Genomic DNA, 20404 nt, shown 5'->3' with positions numbered 1-20404 from the left:
TCCCCGGCACAGGGCAAGACGACAGATCGCAATGCTCTACTTCCCAATAAGGCACTCGTGTATTCACTGCACTTCCCGAGACTTTGAAAAGGGCATGTTATGGTCTTTTCTCATTGGTAGATCCGTATGATCATGTGAGTAGAATTTACACTGTAGAGCGAGCGCTTTGCCTTTCCACTGGTTTGTCCCCACCATGCCTCCGTAATCCGGAAGTGTAACCAGGAACTGTCACCGTCGCTGTGTTCTTTCATCCAGATGTTTACTACAGCCTGGTTGGTATCCGGGGGACTGTGACGGAGAAGCCATGAAGGTCGGATCGTCAGTACTTGCTTGCTGCTGCCTGCTTGTCCAGGTGGTCGGGCTGGTTCTGTTCCTGCGTGGGTTTTTCCCTGTTCCTGTTCGCTCTCAGTCCAGGAGAAACAGCGCATCGGATGTACCTGCAGAGCCTTCGGCAGCAGGTAAAATACTACAAGCCCTTCTTGCACATTTCAAGGTTTGCTGGGATGCTGAAAGGCAAAGTCCACCTTTTAGAACATAATACTAAATACACACTTCTTCATAAAAGAAAAAAAATGTGCATGCGTTTTTTTTTGCATTGGAGCCAGTAGAGTTGCAACCGATCACTGGTTCAATGCTCTGGCTTCCGCAGTGGCTGATGGAAAGTGTAGTTTCTGTATTCATAGAGCCTGTCAAAGGGTCTGTGGCTCTGTGGATGGAGCCATGCAGAGCCTCCCCAAATTCAAATGTATAAAGCAGCCTGCACAGTCAGGGCCAGATTTACTCTCTCTGCTGCCCCAAGACCTGGTTCCTCAATACGTCCCCCTCCCTGCCAACCCCCCCAATAGATAATGGCAACCAGATGGTGAAGGCTGCAGGGTTAATTTTATTTTTTATTTAACTTTTTTAGCACTTTTATATTTATTTTTAATTTTTTTTTATTTATCTTATCTTTTACCTTTTAATTTTTTATAATAATTTTATCGTATTTTTACTTTTTAGTTTTTTTTAATACATTTTATTTAATTATTTTTTTAGAGGTCCACCGAAATGGATATTTTAAAACCAAAATGAAACCGAAATAAAATTAATTGTCAGGCCGAAACCGAAAACTTTGATAGGAGGCTGAGCGGTGTGAGAGGAGAGACGCCGGCCGCTCACAGCACTCTCGTCCCGCAGTGCTCGGCCGGCTATCACAGTTTCTCTCCTCCCCGCTGGGACACAGAGCAGCGCCCAGCGGGGAGGAAAGAAAGCAGGGATGCGCCGATGTATCGGCAGAAAAATGGCACTTTCGGCATTATGCCAAAAGTGCCATTTTCGGCTGATTTATCGGTGCATCCCTAAATGTAATACCCAATTTTTTAATTAGATTTAAAAGATGAGGTTGTGCCATGTAAACAAATAGCCAACATGCCAGGGTTAAAAATTGCCCCCGTAAAATGGTGACAAAATATCCATAGGTGACGCTTTAAAAACCCAGTAATCAGTTCAGTTATCCATGAATATTGGCCCCATAATTATTGCTTCCACTCTGGCACACGCAGCGGTGCCAAACATGTGTAGTGCAATCGTCCTTATACGTTGGTGCATCCCACTTATGTTTCCAATGCACACAGGGGTGGGGGGGACACTGATTTTTTTTTTTTATTTACCTTTTATTTTTTTACTTAACGTCATTGCTATCACATGGGGGGGGGGAGGGGGCTATGTGATAGCACATTGGAGGTGACAGTAGGGGTATATTAAACCCCTACTGTCACCTTTACACTCAACTACGATCAATCAGCAGATGAGTGGACCTGGAGTAAGCTCTCCTTCAGATCTGTAGATCTGCTCCTCTGATCCATAGTGGTTGGGAACAATAACCAGCCTGCCATTGGTTATTTCAAATAGCCATAGGCAGTAGCCGGCTGAATGTTGCAACCTCTAATGTTTGCTGTGCTTACAATCAGCTCCTGGCGGCATAATCTTGCTGCCGGCAGCTGTCATTTACTTGGTTCCAGCTTGGACGTCTCCTGCACTGCGGAGGTAACTCCGCTTCCCCACATCACCCCATTCCCAAGACCACCCACTCACACCCCACCATCTCCCGCTGGCCGCTCGCTCCGCAGCCTCTGCCAGGTCTGCTGCCCTCTCTACTATTTAACGGAGGTAAGATCATACTGCAGTGACTAAAAACAATAGCAAACCTGCTATTGGCTATTTCAAAATGCAATAGCCAATCGCAGGTTGGCTTTTGGACCCGCCCACTGTCTGCTGTCAGTCAGTAGAGGAGCGGACCTGAAGGAGAACTTATTCATTCAGGTCCTCTCCTCTGCTGATTGACAGCAGGCAGTGGGCGGGTCCAATAGCCAACCTGCGATTGGCTATTGAATTTTGAAATAGCCAATAGCAGTTTTGGTATTGTTTTCAGTCACTGCAGTACGATCTTACCTCCGTTAAATGGTATACGGGGAAGCAGAGCGAGCAGAGGCAGCGGAGCGGCCAGCGGGAGATGGTGAGGTGTGATTGGGGGGGTCTTGAAAATGGGTTGATGTGGGTGAGCGGAGTTGCCTCTGCAGTGCAGAAGACATCCAGGCTGGAACAAAGTAAAATTATGCCGCCGGGAGCTGATTGTAAGCACAGCAAATAACTGTGGATTAGAGGAGCGGGCCTGAAGGAATTCTTAGCTATGCCATGTGCCGACCCCACTAACCCCCCTGCCTCCATCCCTCATTTTCAATGTGGCCATCTATTGCGGGGTATTAATATTGATAAACCTGCAGACAGGAGGATTTTCGCCGCTCATACAGAAGTCAGGTCAGTCCGAGTGGGGTCTGGGCAGAGTCATAGCAGGTGGCGGGGGCTTCAGATTGGTGGGCAGTGTTTGGAGTTTGTACTATGGGCGGGCAGAGGAGGTGGGTCATTATCAGCAAATTTTTTGTTTCGGCATTTCCCCAAAAGCGCTATTTCGGCCGATATGTATCGGTCTCCGATATATCGGTGCATCCCTAATTTTTTTAATAATTTTTTTACATTTTTGTTTTCCACTTAATTTTATTGCTATCACACAAGAGCTAAGCTCCTGTGTGATAGCATTTGAAGGTGATAGGTTCTCTTTATTGAATCTGTCACCTCCAATACAGGAGTTCTAGCACAGCACTGTGCTGGATCTCCTGTGATAGCTGAAAGGGAAAGGGCTGCGAGTGCAGCTTTCCCCTCTCACTGTTTACACGGAGCAGAGCGGAGAAAGGACGTCCTTCGCTTTGCTCCCCGCTCTCTATCCTGAAGAGAGGATCTCTGGCTAGTGGGGAGAGAGATACACGGAGGGGGGAGGACGCACCTGCAGTGTTATTACAAGTGATTTTGGCGACGTCGCCGAGATCACTTGTAAACGAACGTGCAGCTTTCTCCGCTCTACATTTGGCTCTGCTTGCCCAAAGCAGGGCTAAATGTAGTAAATGACTACCCACCTGGCGCTCGGAACTGCATGTCCCAGGCGTCGGGATATTCCACACCCCTGTCGCCTCTCTGCTCCCTACCGCCCAGAGGCCCGGCCTCGGTGGCCTTGACGGAAATCGGCCCTGTGCGCAGTCATGAGTCAGATGTTGTTTTTGTGTATTTTACAGGCTTCAGCGTTTTTGTTTTAGCCAATGGAAAACTAGTTACTAGGAGGACAATTGTTAGGCGCAAAATACACACAGTGTGTAGACGCTTACATTGAAGCTTGTGGGTCCAAAAGCGTGCGATTCTGACCAAAATAAACTAATGTACTTTTATTAGCTAGAAGAGACACAAAGCTCAGCTGTACCAATGGGAACCATTAAAAAGGGTTCTTCGTGTTGAGCGTTGTTGTTCAACATGCTCAGGTGTGAATGGGAGTCAAAGTGACCCTGTCATTTGCCCATTCAGGGCAGGGGAGGAGGGGGAGACAGGCTGGAGGGAACACTGTCATAGGCAGCCAGGTTGGAGGATCGGGTGAGTGTAACTTGTTTTTTTTCCTCCCTAGACCAAAACAAGCAGTAAACCCTTACTGTGTGGGGGTAGCCCTACTGCAAGGGTTAAATCATCACTATAGTCATAAAACAAACATCTTTGCTTCAGCATCCCATTTTAACATCTCTCAACCTGTATCTTTATATTTCTATGTCCATTTAGTCCCCCTAAATACCCTTTGAAAAGATGCTGAGAACCACATACATTTCTTGTATGTCTGAGTCCACATTTCATTCCTAATGTCTCCCGTTGTAGTCACATATGTGATTGCACTGTGGTTAGAAATGAGTACACTGTTTTTTCACTACTCCCTCACTACTCCACCCCTCTTCCCTAATGTCCCACCCACATCCCCACCCTCTCCCTGCTTTGCCAGCCTCTCCTGCAGCGTGGAAATGACCAGAACGTGCAAAAAACAGCAGAAGCTGCTGCTTGGAAAAGTCAGGGAAATACAGTGTTTTTAAAAGTAAGAAATGAGTTTGGAACATAATAAAAAAAAGCCTTTTTTAGTTATTTTACAATGTTTTTTCTGAATACCTCATGTTACGTGGTGCCTCCTTTTTAATTACTGCTCAATAATATTATTTATTTCTGAACTTTACAGGCTTATCATCCAACTGGACTCAGCCTCCACACCCTCTTTTCAAAAGAGTTGTCATTCTTCTCATAGATGGCTTGAGGCAGGACTTTATATTTGGAATAAAAGGCAAAGAGCACATGCCTTATATTACACAACTTATTCAGAAAGGAACAACACACAGCTTTATAGCAAGAGCATCTGCGCCAACTGTTACCATGCCTCGGATTAAGGTTTGTACCAGTGTTTGAACTTACAATGTATGTAATACTTCAATATCTAAATATATTACAAAGTTGTCACTGAGTAAACAGGCCCATTTCTTACATTTAAGAAGTGCTTTGGTCTATAAGGTGGATAAAGTGAATCATCACCCCCTTCTTACTAGGGCTGCAACTAACGATTATTTTCATAATTGATTAGTTGGCCGATTTATTTTTTCTGTGGATGTACTGATACTAGTATCGGTGCCGATACCGAGTATTTGGGCAAGTACTCGTACTCTCCCAAATGCTCTGATACTTACCCCCCGATACTGGAACTACCGGTCAGAGGGAGATTTTCTCTGACCAGCAGTGCCACGAGGGAACATGGAGCCGGCTTCCCGGCTAATCCTCATTGGTCGAGAAGCCGGCTTTCTTTCCAATCAGCATCAGCTCACCAAACAGCACAGAGTGGGCTTCCCAGGCAATCAGGTATCCGGGCAGCGGGTTATGACCCACCTCCCGGCTTCCTGATTGACCGGAAACCTGGCTCCATGCTACCGGAAGTATCAGTATCGACGGGTACCTGATACTTGACATGTGCAGCACAATCGTCATTTTCATACGTAAGTGCACCCGGGGACTTAAGGAGACTTAAAAACATTTTTGGGGTATTTTTTTATTTTATTTTAACTTTATTTTTTAAAACTTTATTTTTGTAATTCATTACTATCACATGAGGGGGCTCACAAGCCCTCTATGTGAAAGCGCATTGGAGATGACAGGTCCTCTTTAAGGTGACATTAGGGGTCTATTCGACCTCTAGTGTCACCTTTCCACTTCAATAGTTTTAGCTGGGGCATGATAGCAGCCTACTGAAGCAGCTGAATGTAAACACAGCAGGCAGTGGCTTGGAGCAATAGCCAGCCTACTTTTTGCTATTGCAAATTGCAATAGCCAATAGCAAGCTGGCTATTGCACCCGCCCACTGCCTGCTGTCAATCAGAAGAGGAGGGAACAGAAAGGGACAGTTCTTCAGGTCCTCCTCAAGCCGTTAGAGGGGGCATGGAGGAGCAGCAGGGATACGGGGAGGAGCAGCAGTAACGAGCAGCAGGGACACGGTTTCCTACTTCTACTTCTGCAGTAGAACTTCCTTTTTAAAGCGTTTTTGGTGAGGTGCCTATATCTCTCATGTGCTGTCCTGGAAGATTCCTGGAATTAAAGTTACCAGTCTAACTGGATTTCTTATTTGTAGCGATCTTTATGCTTGATTAGCATGCCTTTTTATAAAAGTATGGCTTCTGCAACAATCCCTAGACAGTGTCTTTTAACATTGGAAACAACATCATATGGCCTGATTATAGACAAGAATTTTAAGGTACTTTTAAAATGCATTGTTGGAAGTGAAGCTATGTTTCTCTACTGAAATTTGTTATTATTCTGATTTGTTGACTTCAAGCAGAAACTGCTTAGTTGGTCAAAGCAATGTTACACTAAATCTGACCAATTCTATAACTGCAGGCCCTGATGACTGGCACCATACCTGGATTTATTGATATCGTCATGAACCTCAACACGCAAGAACTGCAGGAAGACAATTTGATATGGCAGGCAAAGCAGGCAGGGAAAAGAATATTTTTTTATGGTGATGATACTTGGATAAAGCTTTTCCCAAAACATTTTGTGGAGTATGATGGAACAACATCCTTTTTTGTTTCAGACTTTACTGAGGTATGTTGGTTGTTTTTAAAAAATATATATTTATATGTATGCTACGGTTCTAATATTAATCAAATCTCAAGCCCAACTCCAGCCAAAACGTTTTTTTTTTTTACAGGCAGTCCCTGGGTTACATACAAGATAGGGACTGTAGGTTGTACTTTCTTTAAGTGTAACTCCAACCCAAAAACATTTTTGGATAGCATAGGGAAGGGTCACGTTTGTTTTGCTGTCTGTTCCTGATGTTCAGAAGATTATAATATAATAAAAAAATGTTTATTTAAAATGACACACCAAAAAAGGTTTTTTTTCTATTTTTAATTTTATTTTATAAACTTTTTTTTAAATTTGTTTGCATTTTTAATTTTTATTTAACTTTTTTTTGTCTTTTTTTAATTTTATTTTTTAAAACTTTTTTATTTTATTTATTTTTTATATTTTAATGCTGGGAGCAATAGCCATCCTGCTATTGGATATCTCAAATTGCAATAGCAGGCTGGCTATTGCATCTGCCTGCTGTCAATCAGCAGAGAAGGGGCCTGAAGGAGAAAGTTCTCTATCAGGTCCTCCCATAGTGATTGACAGCAGGCAGTGGGCGGGTACAATAGTCAGCTTGCTATTGCGTTTAAGAAATATCCAATAGCAGACTGGGTATGGCTCCCAGCCTGCAGATGAAGAGGAGGCAGGGGGACGGGGCAGAGGAGCCGCGGCCGGACCGGTGAAGCCGATGGACCAGCGGAAGAGGAGGCCAGGACAGCAATGGAGGTACGGGGAGCAGCGGAGGAATGCAGCGGCCTGTGTCCCCTCTGCCTCCGCCAACACAGGGAGAGCAGCGGGGATTTGAAGGTACACAGGCCGCTGCAGCCACAGTTCTCCTGAATGTACTGGCGGCTGCCGGTACATTTCGGATAAGTACGGATTGTCCGTAAGCCGGACGTCCGTAAGTCGGGGACTGCCTGTATAGAAGGGAAGGCTTAGGCCCCTTTTAGTCAGCGGTCCTATCAGGTCCACCTGTCAGTTTTTTAGGCGGATCGGATTGGAAGCCTATAGGCAGCTGGATCTAAACCTGACCGGCGTCCATTTACATCCGATTACATCCGATCCAAACACAAGTTCCACTTTGGCGGATGCGATTATGACGTATCAGGAGTAATCTGATGGAAACTGAAACTTTTGTTTACATCCGACTCCCCATAGAGCTATCATGGGGCCGGTTAGTTCAGTTTTTTTCCGCTGTCTTTCCACTGCAAGATAGAGGGGAAAAAAACTGTAAGGACATGGATGTCACAGCGGTGACATCCATTCTGTACTGCTCTGATCAGCAGGGAATCCATGCACACAATCTCCATCAGGTTTTTATTGCTGTCTGTGATCCTAATGAGGAGTTTTCTCCCTCACTTTCTTTCAGAATAGGAGCTGATGGGAAATCTGTCTATTGAGGACACATAACATTTTTTTATTTGAGTGAGAAAGGATTAGAAGTTCTGAGATTTTTTTAATTGCTGTTTGTTCCTTCTGAAGAATGGTGAGGGCAAAGTAACCTACAAGTGCAACACATTTCTTGGAACTTCTGCAAGAACAACTTTCTAAACAATGATTTATTTCCATTGAAAAAAGAATGCCATGTGTGTGTTTGGCTGTTATATCTGAAAAAGGTGGATACTCTGATGAGGCAGATATTTAGCTTAAATATTTGTTAAAATAATTACATTACTTCATTTTTACCTCCAATTCTTTTAAACCAAAAACTTTTGACCAATGTTGTAAACTAGGGTTGCACAGATACCAAGTACAGTACTCGGTACAAGTACGAGTACATGTACCGATACTTTTGAGCTCCAAGACTAGACTAGAGAAAAATAAAAAAATTAGGAGGCAGCTGTCATTTGTAACGCGCACACGGAGCTACAGGGATTTGTACATCTCTGTTTTAATGTACGATTTTGTTTTTATAAATAAAGGGATGCACAGATACCAGTTTTGCGAGTACGAGTACTGGTACTTGCCGAGTACTTACAAGTACGAGTACTGATACATTTTTGTTTATTGTCATGTGACAGTTTTTCTAAAACAATACAGACTAATGATTTCAGGACAATGGTGGAGTGCCAGAGCTAGGTCCCAGCTGCAACCGCTGCAACCCTGATAGTTCTCATGAAAATGCCAAGTATCTGCACTGGTACTCGAAAAGTATCTGTGCATCCCTATTGTAAACTCTAACTTTATGACCTTTTAGTTTGCTAACACAGTGTAAAAAAAGAACATCAATTATTGCATTTAAAAAAAATATGTTTTCACCTTTTTTATTTTTTTGCACTTTTTGATGCATATAAGGGCTGCTACTCTTCCGAGCTTCTTTGTTGCTAATTCGTGTCTACATGCATGCGCTCCAATGGCTGCATGGCATTTCTCAGGATGGGTTTCATGTGAACCATGCTTGCAAAATGTGTGTTGAAACGGACACTTGTAGTCTCCATTGGAAGTCCTTGTAGCCAGGTGACAATGCAGGGGCACAGGTGGGAGACAAGGACAGAGCATTGGTATTTTTCAACATTAACTACCAAAAGCAGGATCTTTTCAACAGTATCACCTTATTAATTTTAATATAAGAAATATAAAAAATACAGGGGATGCCATTATTAACCACCTTCTAGAAATGCTAAATGGTATCTGCCCCTGCCTTCATCACATTTTAAGTCCAAACTGAACAATCCATGACTGCAAGTAGGAGTGCACGAGATTTGCTGGCGACACCCAATGACAGGACAGTAGGAAAGGCTGTCAAAATGTGCGTTGTTGTTACATCATGGGTATGCATGACAGAGCAGTAAAGCTGTGCATGCCCATGATGTGCTGATGATGCATGCTGTACCAGGGAGGATGCACACTAGCTGCTTCCTTTCTATGGGGATTCTAGCCTGCAGTTAAACAAGACAGACAAGTCTTGTTTAAAATTGTGCAAAAACCACTGTGGGAATGTGAAAAGTCAAATCTTGGTTAAAAATGGGTGAATGTTGGTGCAAATTTATTCAACAAATCATTCAAAATACACCTCATCAATAAGTCAGAACTTGCTAGGCATCAAAGACTCAGAATGTGGGGGGCGTGGCTTACCTATGGCGGCTGGACGTGTTTAACTGAAGCTCCCGCTCCATCCCCGAGTTGCTCGTGACACAAGGACACTTCGCCGGACTCCCTTGCTATCCTCATGGGGGGGAAAAGAGGCCAAAAGTCGGCCTCAGCCAAGAGACCGAATGCGGGCTCACTCAACGCCTATGGGCAGCGGAATCCCCGTCCCCCGCACACCTATTCCACCACTGCATCCCTGCACACCTGTATCACACTGCACCCCTATTTCACCACTGCACCCCCATACACCTATTCCACTACTTCACACCCATACACCTGGTCCATACTGCACCCCCATTCACCTATTCCACCACTGCACCCCTATACACCACTGCCTCTCCACACAGCTGTTCCACACTGCACACCTGTTCCACCACAGCACCCCCACACACCTGGTCCACACTGCACCCCCACACACCTGGTCCACACTGCAGCTCCGTACACCTATTCCACCATGTACCCTATTTGTTGTGAACTTGCTCTGGTCCTCAAGGTCTTCTGCGGAGACCCCCTACGGAATATATCAATGGCGGCTTTAAAAGTAATCACGTATAATGTACGGGGCCTGAACTCCCCACGTAAACGCTACCAGATCCTGACGGAGATTGAAAGAAGCGAAGCTGACGTAGTCTTCCTTCAGGAGACGCACCTCTCCTACATCTCTCCAACATTGATTAAAGCCCACCACTATCCGCTCTGGCTGTATTGTGTTTTTTGTATATTACCTGAAAAATCCAATAAACCGAAATAATTAAAAAAAAAAAAAGACTCAGAATGTACTGAAGTGTTTTTGAAGCTGCAGGGAAACCAAGCAAAGAGTGTTTTCAAGAGCAGCTTGCATATTTTTTGAGAACAGGCTCCTGTTAAGATATTTTAATGTGTTAAATGTTTGTTTGTTTTTGGAAAAAAATACTATATATTTCTGTATCTGGTTGTTCTGTTTTTCTCCAGGTTGACAACAATGTAACCAGACACTTAGATGATGTTTTAAAGAGAAATGATTGGGATATGTTGGTCCTTCACTATCTTGGATTAGATCACATTGGACATCTGACTGGACCACACAGTCATTTGATTGGGCCAAAACTTTATGAAATGGACTTAGTCTTGAAAAGAATTCACTCTGCTCTCTTGTTAAAGGTGAGACACTTTTAAAACCTGCTTAAAAGGAAAATATTAGTGTGCACACATTTTGAGTAGTTATTGCAGTGTTTAATTCTTTTATTCTTTCTGTTTTTGAATTAAATATAGTGATATGTAGACTAACTATTAGTGGGAGCCCTGTTTTCCAGTCTGCTGCATAACAGCTGTAATATATCAGACACATACCTTGTCTTACATGCAAGTCTACATGTCTGTTGACTCACTGTGGCTAGGCAATGGAGCCATGCGGATGATTGTTCACGGAGCCCTGCTGCCCGGGCTTTCTATCTCATCTTACTGCACGGTGCCTTTTTTACAGAAACATGCCCGAGAGCAGGAAATCACAGCGGGCTGCGGGACACCTGGACCGCAGGACACCTGGACGGCTGCACTATCTCCGGCTGCTGATCTAGGGGATATGCCGCCGGTGATCTATCGAAAGCTCCAACTAATCGAAATCTCCAACTACCTCACTTCCGGTGCTCAGAAAGACTGGAGCGCTGTACAGTTGCGGTGCGCATGCGCGCATAGCATTTTCAGGATATTTGTCGAGTTTGCCACCTGCTGAATATTGTTAAAATGCTGCCTAAACACCTCCAACACCAGAGAATGCCCTCCATAACCACAGGCTGCCTGCAATTATCCCCTCCATAACCGCAGGCTGTCTGCAATTTTCCCCTACATAACCGCAGGCTGCCTGCGATTATCCCCTCCATAACCGCAGGCTGCCTGCGACTATCCCCTCCATAACCGCAGGCTGCCTGCGATTATTCCCTCCATAACCACAGGCTGCCTACGATTAACCCCTCCATATTTAGAGGCTGCCTAATCATTAGTCTGTATTGTTTTTTTTTTAAATGTTGCAGGTCCCTTTTAAGAAAAGTATCGGTAATTGGTATCGGCAACTACATGAGGGACAGTACTTGTACTTGGTCTTGAAAAAATGGTATCATGACATCTCTAGTATATACATTCAAATGATCTGCTGAAGCAGATCATTTAAATCTGGGAAACATGTTCAGTTGTTCTTATCCTGCTACAAGAATTAGCATTACATTTATTTAAACATACTGAGGGGAATTGAACAAAACTGGAGCAGTTGCCCATTGGGACCAATTCTATCTCAAAGCTTAACTGAACAAACTGAATAGGGAAGCTGATTGGCTACTATAGCAACTTCTGAAGATTTTGTCTGCTCCAGTTTTGATAAATTCCCCACACTTAATGTGCCTTAATGTGCCTTAATGTTATACTGCATGTGAGAAATATAACTCTGATAGCGGAATTGCAGATGGTTGAGGATATATGTGAGGATTTAACATGACATTTTGTTTCTGACTGTCACAGTAAATGTGTTTTATATGATGTTATGGGATTTTAAGACTTTAAAAAGGTACCAGAATTTAGGAGTTATTTACAAAAAATAATGTGATCCTGTTTTTCTCTGCAAAACAGTGTTCTTTTGTGAGTATTTAGTTCTATTTTAATTTATATAATATGTGACCTATTTTGGTCTGACTGAAGCACATCTCAGAAATCACAGGCTATTTTTTTTTTTTTACTAAAATATAGGATGAAGATTCTGCTCCAAATGTAATTGTTGTGTGCGGTGACCATGGTATGTCAGAAGTGGGCAGTCATGGGGGATCTTCAGAAGAAGAAATACAGACTCCACTTGTTTTAATAAGTTCAGCATTCCAAAACAAAGCTGGTATGTGGTATATCTCAGATTATAGCTGGTTCTTTTTAAACGGAGAATGTAAAAGTTAATGTGTTGACATTTTTCTGAATTGTTTTGACTGTACGAAAATAAATTTTTCCTTTTGGAAAGAACTATGGAGAATGAATACAGTACTAGATATCCTGACAGATCAAGCACTTTAGACCTCATCATGGACCAAAATGGTGTTTGGTATGCATAGAATACCTAAAACTCAGGAATTTTGTTAGTACTTGTGGCCAGGGCTTTTAATCAAGATAGTGGCAGAGATTAAATGTGATTATTTCCAAGCTACAAAAAATACCAGTAAACCTTAGGGGGATTTGGAGTAAGGTGGGGGTGGGATAGGGGTTCACGAGCTGATTTTTTGACATCTAAACTGCAGGTTTTGGGTAACAGGTTATAATAATGAGAACTATGCAGTTCTCTAGATGTAATGTATGCCATTCTGAAAATGGGGAACAATAGCTTTTGCAGCCAATCATTATGAAGAGATGACATACAAATGACACTGCGCTCGAGTGAGTGATCTATATAAAATGTGATACAAATCCAACAAATTGTGTTTTTGATGCAGTTTTCTCAGAAACCACTACATTCAAATGTGGGATATAATAAAGTGATAAATATATACAAGAAAATGCAATCTCCGCAAAAAAGGTACAAACCCGTGATGTACACAAGTTCCATGTGTATATAAATGTCTTGTAACCAAATTAATCATATAAACAACAATCTAAGAAGTGTAAAGTGTCATAATAAATGTCCTTTAAAAATTTTAAAGTAAAAAGTGATAATCAAAAAATATATATCTCCATATGTGAAGTTGTAATGCTCCGTGCGTCTCGGTGCTCCACGTTTATTAACAGAAAAGGTCTGCACTCACCAGATAGCCTTTGTAAACTCGCTTAGGGTATATCCAATTGTTGGTCTGCCTCTCAACAATCCCTGTGAGAGACATTCAGCAGCACCACCTTCTCCTGCTCTATACAGATATAAAAGCCCCACGACTTCTCCACTTCAGGTCTCCTCATAAAGGAAGTCCAGAAAGCGACCAAAAATAGCTCAAAGGGAATAAATGGGGACATTCATAGTGCAGAATGTCCAATTAAAACTTTATTAAAAGGTTAAAAATACTCACAAGAGTCCAAAAACGAATCGCATATAAACACTGCACTAATGTGCTCCTTCTATGTAAAGACTGGGGTTTAGTGATCTCAACGTACACCCGTTTGTCTACGCGTTTCGTCATAGGACTTTGACGGGACAGCGTGCATGTTGAGTATCACTATCTGAGCCTTATAAAAAGGTAAAATCAGAGATCATCCTTAATTGATCATGACGTTCCAATACAGACAGATACCAACAGCCCAACGATAGCAATTAAAAAGGATCCTCCCATACAGGAGTCCCTCATGTTGACGTCGATGTCCGTGACGTCACCGGACTCCTCCCCCTTCCCTTCGTTACCTCAGCTGCGAGGACCCAGCAGCAGCCACCTGATACAGAGACCCGCCTCGATGTTCCGGCCGCTGTCCCCCAACGCTGGTATGTTTGTATTTTTACTGCACCCTGCTCAAGCTATAGTTCATGCATGTACAGGGGTGTGGACATTTTTGGAAAAACTACTTGTCCAAGGACTAAAGCGGGGGCCCGATCTACTTGCCCCTCAAGACAATCTACTTGTCCTGATACAATTGTTTTGGTTTTTTTCCCCAAAACCGTATTTAGCAGGTGCCGTGCTGACCAACGACTGCTCGCAATTTGCGAGCGAAATTTCAGAATACATGGAACGGGTACATATAGTACACCCGTACTGGTGGACGGGAAGGACCGTTTGCCGAAAGGTAAGTATAGTGGGAGGGAGATTTGTGTGGGTAATTCCATTTTCCCAAATTACTTGGGAAAGTGAATTTACCCTTTAGAGTTGGTGCAGACTTGGGCAATCCCAGGACGCGCGATCGTGTGCGGTTGCATACAGCGGTTGCATCTGCATGTATGGGGTTACATCTGCGTGGCAATCGCTGAAAAAAGGTACATGTACCTTTTTTCGCGACACGCACCGCACAGTGTTTTCAACCACGTTCGTGTGGGACTGCACGGGCGGTGTGGCGGGGGGAAACCGCGCGATCTGCCTGGCGCGACTGGGGTACCATTAGAAAATAATGGCACTGCCAGCGCGTTCGGCGGTGGTGTGCGATTCCGTGACCGTTGGTTTTCAATTTTTATTTACTTTGTAAAAATGTTAAATTTTTATTAATTTTATTATTTTTACTTTATCTCCTTTTTTTATTTTTTACTTTTTTTAAACTATTTTTTTCAATTAACTTTATTGCTATCACACAGAGGATAACAAGCCCCTGTGTGATAGCATTCGGAGGTGACAGGTACTCTTTATTGACCCTGTTGCCTCCAACACAGGAGTTCTTGCACAGAACTGTGCTAGAACTCCTGTGACAGGAACGAGCAGCGGCCGGGGACAGAGGCTGAGGGAGGTGACAGAGCCTGTCACAGTGTCAGGAAGCCAGGGATGTCCCCTTCCCCCGAGGCCAGAGGGTACGACGTAGGGTACAGACCTCCCTTCCACCTGGCAGACCCACGGTCGCCCCGGCAGCTACTGCGCGTGCGCAAGCCGCATGACGGGTGCGCGTGCACAGTACACAGGCTGCGCGCACAGCCCGGGGACGAGCGCGCAACACGCATGCGCCTGTTTAGGCTTCAGATGTGGGCCTTGCTGGGGGAGGTTCCCCAGCCCACACACACCTTTCGCCTGCCATTGGCCCTCGGGAAGGGGCGGACCCACATCCCCTGGCTATAAAAACCTGGTCAGAGCCCTGGCTCCGTGCTGAGTTATTCCACCTTATGGTGTGACATACAACGCTTCCTATGTGCCTTGCTACTCGTTTACTGAACTTCCTGCTGACTTCCCGTGTATCGACCTTGGACCGGCCACCGTCTCTGACCCTTTGCTACCCGCCTCGACTTCGGATTTTGCTCGACTAATCCTTTTGGATTATCCCTTGGTACCTCGCTTTCGGATCTCTCGGGCCGCTACCTGCCAGTGGGTTCCCTCCTTGCTGCTTCCCTTCACCTGACAGCGCTTGACACACAGCTCCACTGTCCAGCTCTGTTACTGCTCCATCACCGCTCCACACCCCCCCTCCCCCCTCTGTCACCGCTGCACACTCATACATCTTATTTTGAGGTGTGTGGGTATACCATTGGAAGGATTTTTCACATTATGTGCAGGACATGATACCATTGTTATCACTGTTCATCATATTATATCATTTAATTTGCACCAGTTCAGGTAGTTGTAGTTCCATTTGGATTTTATCTGAGGGACTCCTGTATGGGATGATCCTTTTTAATTGCTATGGTTGGGCTGTTGGTATCTGTCTGTATTGGAACGGCATGATCAATTAAGGATGATCTCCGATTTTACCTTTTTTATAAGGCTCAGTTAGTGATACTCAACATGCGCGCTGTCCCGTCAAAGTCCTATGACGAAACGCGTAGACGAGAGGGTGTACGTTGAAATCACTAAACCCCAGTCTTAGAAGGAGCACATCGGTGCGGTGTTTATATGCAATTAGTTTTTTTTACTCTTGTGAGTATTTTTAACCTTTTTTAATAAAGTTTTTTTTGTTATTGGACATACTGCACTATGAATGTCCTAATTTATTCCCTTTGAGCTATGTTTGGTCGCTTTCTGGACCTCCTTTTATGAGGAGACCTGAAGTGGAGAAGTCGTGGGGCTTTTATATCTGTAAAGAGCCAAAGAAGGTGGTGCTGCTGAACGTCTCTGAGAGGGATTGTTGAGAGGCAGACCAACAATTGGATATACCCTAAGCGAGTTTACAAAGGCTATCTGGTGAGTGTGGACATTTTCTGTTAATAAACATGGAGCACCAAGACGCACGGAGCATTACAACTTCACATATGGACATATTGATTTTTTCAATATCACTTTTTACTTTATTTTTAAAGGACATTTATTATAACACTTTACACTTCTTAGATTGTTGTTTATATGATTAATTTGGTTATAAGACATTTATTTATATACACATGGAACTTGTCACAGGTTTGTACCTTTTTGGCTGAGATTGTATTTTCTTGTAGATATTTATCACTTTATTATATCCCACACTTGAGTGTAGTGGTTTCTGAGAAAACTAAATCAAAGACACAATTTTTAAAATTTGTATCACATTTTATATAGATCACTCACTCGAGCGCAGTGTAATTTGTATTTCATTGAGCTAATTTGTGTGTATCCCATACAAATTGAACAGAGCAGCTGGGTGTACCACTATGACCATAGCGCAGGTCCATTTGAACACATTATGAAGAGATGACTGTATATGTGTTTATACACTGACCTTTTCTATCAGTGTTTGCTTTCATCTTACAGTCTTATAATTCACAATCCAAGGGAAGCACAGCTTTGCTGCTGAAAATTTGTATGTTTTGAATGCTACTTTAGGGGAGCATTGCCTAATCTCTGACAGATCTTTACAGCTCATGGTGAGGTAGAGAGGCCTGGTCTGATGATCCATAACCATCGCAAACACTGCATTTCAGTCACAGCTGCTACCTTTTGAGTTGTGCTGCTCCTGGGTTCTGTCTCTAAGCTTTTGACTGAGTAACTGATTTTGAAGCTATAGTGCTCTTTCACCACGATATGTGAAAATATCCATGTCGTCTTAATAATGTAGACTAATAAGGTAGAACCCAATAAAACATAAAAGACAACTACATTTTGCTGCTGTACATTTAACAGACTTGACTGCCTGAATTTCTTCTTGTGAACATAACCTATTTTCCACCTTTCCTTTGACATTTTTATGTTGTTATCTTGCTAACAGAACTGCATAATGTTTTGATTATTAGCTCTGTTTTGAATAGCTTTCTCTTTAGATCAGTTCACAGTACCAGAGATCCAGCAGACAGATCTGGCTCCAACGTTGGCTCTGGGCCTTGGGCTGCCAATTTCAAGAAGCAGCTTAGGAACGTTTATAACTGCAGTTGTGGACCACAAGACAATGAGAGAACAACTGAGATTTCTTCATTTAAATGGACATCAGTTGTGTATGCTTCTAAAAGAGAACATGGAAGCTTATGAGAAAGGTATGTTCCTAACCAGAAAAGGAGTTTTTTTGTATGAAAACTAGTGCTGAAAGCTATTTCATGTGCCTGTAGCAATCAGTCTATTGTTTTTATTTTTATTTTGGAAGCCGTTATAGATGTAGTAGAGATTGTTTACTGTTGTGTAATTGTCTTGGTGTTTTACAGTATGTGTAAGGTGTCTTTTAACAGCTTATAGACCCAATTATTTTTATTATATTATTACTTAGATGAAGGCTTAGAACTGTTTAAGAAGGCAGAGAAATATCATGGAAATTGGATTAAGCTGTACTTGGAAGGAAATACTTCTGAAGTCCTTATTAATCTTGGCCGAAAGGTTCTCAAACAGTATTTGGAAGCACTGAAAAAATTGAGTTCTACATTAAGCAAACAGGTGGCAGAGTATGATATTTATTCAATGACTGTTGGAGCTATCATAACTTTAGAGGTAAGGACTGGTATCACTTATATGCATAATCTGATATTTGAATTAAACTGTTTTCTAAAGTAACAAGCAAGGGGAAACACCAAAAGAGGTAATGGAAGGTCTTCACCAAATATTCCATATAAAAAAAATATCCATTTGTTTAATTATACACCAATGTATCAATGTACTCCAATTTTCAATAGCCAGTCCTTTGGATTGATACAATTCAGACACTGCTCTCCGTTATGTAGTCACTGTTAACAACATATATCTCCTTCAGACAAATCCCAGTGTGAATAAAGATAACACGTGATCCAAATAGCCATATAGTGCTGTCATCCCAGGGAGGCCTCTGTATATAGTTAACTACATCACTAGTTTGTCTTTGTATATATGTGTGCTGCCATCCCAGGGAGGCCTCTGTATATACAGGTGAAACTCGAATAATTAGAATATCGTGCAAAAGTAATTGCAGTAAGTTCTGCAAAAGGGGCCCAAACCAAGTACTGAGTACATATGCATGCTTGTACTTTTCAGAGGTCCGATATTGTTCTATGTACAATCCTTGTTTTATTGATTGCATGTTATAATCTACTTTTTTGAGGTTGTGGAGTTGGGGTTCTTGGGGTTTTCATGAGCTGTAAGCCATAATCATCACAATTATGACAAATCACGGCTTGAATTATCCTGCTTTGCATGTGATGAGTCTATCTCATATAATAGTTTTCACCTTTTAAGTTGCATTAGTGAAATAAATGAACTTTGCACGATATTCTAATTATTCGAGTTTCACCTGTAGTTTCCACATCGCTAGTCTCTTTTTGTACATTGACATTGAAGTGATTAACAATCAAAAGTACCTAGAGGAGATTAACGTATAGTTAATAGATTAAAGCAGTTGCAGTCACTTTATACAAGCATACACCTATATTTGGAGGGCCCTGCAGATATATGTTTTTTTTTTACAGTTTTGAAAGGGGTATTTTGTATGTTTTGAATGTGAAATAAAGTTTGTATTTTATATACAAAAGAACGACTGACATTGTGACCAACACTTTTTCCAGGCGTCTGAGATGTTGATATAGTGAAAACCCTATTGAGTAAGGGATGTTTTATTTTGTTTTCTAAAGTATTATTTGTAATTGTCTGGTTGGAAATAGGAAAGTTTGGTCACTGTTATTGGATTACAAGCAGCATTCATATTGGGCACTACATCTCCAATCTGGATAACAGTTCATATGGATTTTTTATACTGGCATACAACAAAATGATAACTATTCCAGTGTAACCACTCATGATGCAATCATCATCACCTCTTGGCTTCTCCTTCTTTCCATATATGCTCATTTACAGGATAATACTTCCCCATGCCATGTCTACTGAATCGTTTGCAGTGTCTTGTAACTATATCACCAACTTGAGCATTTGTAGCGATCCCCCCTTCTGGGCTGTATCTTTTCGAATAGGAAACAGATCAGCAGAATCATGTAACCTGACTAAGATGATTTTTATCTTGTATTAACAAATGCTTTTTTGTAAGTAAAGGTGGACACAGACTGCAACAAAATACTAATTTTCAGTAAAAACGGGAAGTTTTAGTACATCTGTAAGATTTACTGTTTTTGCCTTCCTGTCTTTGCGATATTTATTGTCCTTCTGAAACAGGTTGTCACAGGCACAGGAAGTAAGGTGAATACTCCCCAAAAGGACAGGGATATCCATGAAAAGTGGAGCAAAATATTTACTCTTCTCAAGTATATATTAAAAATGGGGAAAAAAAGTTTTTGCTAGAGTTGGTCTTTAATTGTGTAAATTACTAAAACATTTACTGTATCTTTGCAGATTTTATGCTTACTTTTGCTGAGTGTTCCAAATGCTCTTGGCAATAAAGCAGAGTTTGATTTGCCTCTTGCAACACCACTTTTCTCACTGTTTTTCTACTTGACCTGCCTTGTGCTGGCTGCCGTCCATGTCATCGTATGCACATCTTCAGAAAACACATGCTTTTTCTGCAGCATGTCATGGCTGTTAGCAATGGGAATTATGGGACTCATCTCTGCACTTCTTTGCATTATTTTATCCATTCTTGGCAAAATGTTATTGCAACTAAAACCTTCCAATGAGGTGAGTAAAAATAATTGAATTGTGCCCATGACAGGAGAGACTTTGCTGCTATTATCTTTTGTGTATGGGAATGCTTTATTTAAACACTGTGATGTGAATAAGATCTATTCTGTGATTTTATGAATGACCTTCAAGAATCCAGGCAATGGTAGAGCTGGAAAACAACAATATCTGAAATGACTACTGTTTATCTTTTGCAGAGTGATATTATGGGAGCCAACAGCTCTGGGGCAGTTGCATTTGTGTGTGTATAATAAATA

General features: G+C 42.3%; 1 protein-coding gene across 2 annotated transcripts in view; it reads left to right on the top strand.

The window, feature by feature from the left end:
• Positions 1–213: 213 nt before the first annotated feature.
• Positions 214–20404, top strand: part of PIGG (phosphatidylinositol glycan anchor biosynthesis class G) — a 36560-nt gene continuing 16369 nt past the window's right edge. Inside the window, exons 1-9 of one of the 2 annotated variants that reach the window (XM_018569814.1) lie at positions 214–458; positions 4577–4782; positions 6274–6483; positions 10552–10740; positions 12316–12458; positions 13148–13155; positions 17399–17596; positions 17824–18041; positions 19863–20144. In XM_018569814.1, the coding sequence (XP_018425316.1) occupies positions 305–458; positions 4577–4782; positions 6274–6483; positions 10552–10740; positions 12316–12458; positions 13148–13155; positions 17399–17596; positions 17824–18041; positions 19863–20144 (1608 nt within the window). In that variant the 5' untranslated portion in view covers positions 214–304. Of the gene's footprint in view, positions 459–4576; positions 4783–6273; positions 6484–10551; positions 10741–12315; positions 12459–13147; positions 13156–17386; positions 17597–17823; positions 18042–19862; positions 20145–20404 lie in introns of both variants that reach the window. The other variant, XM_018569813.1, reaches the window with a different exon arrangement.

Source organism: Nanorana parkeri, unplaced genomic scaffold (genome assembly GCF_000935625.1).
Source record: "Nanorana parkeri isolate BGI_ZX_2015 unplaced genomic scaffold, ASM93562v1 scaffold1403, whole genome shotgun sequence".
Classification (NCBI taxonomy): Eukaryota; Metazoa; Chordata; class Amphibia; order Anura; family Dicroglossidae; genus Nanorana; species Nanorana parkeri.
This window is presented reverse-complemented; position numbering and strand designations above follow the sequence as displayed.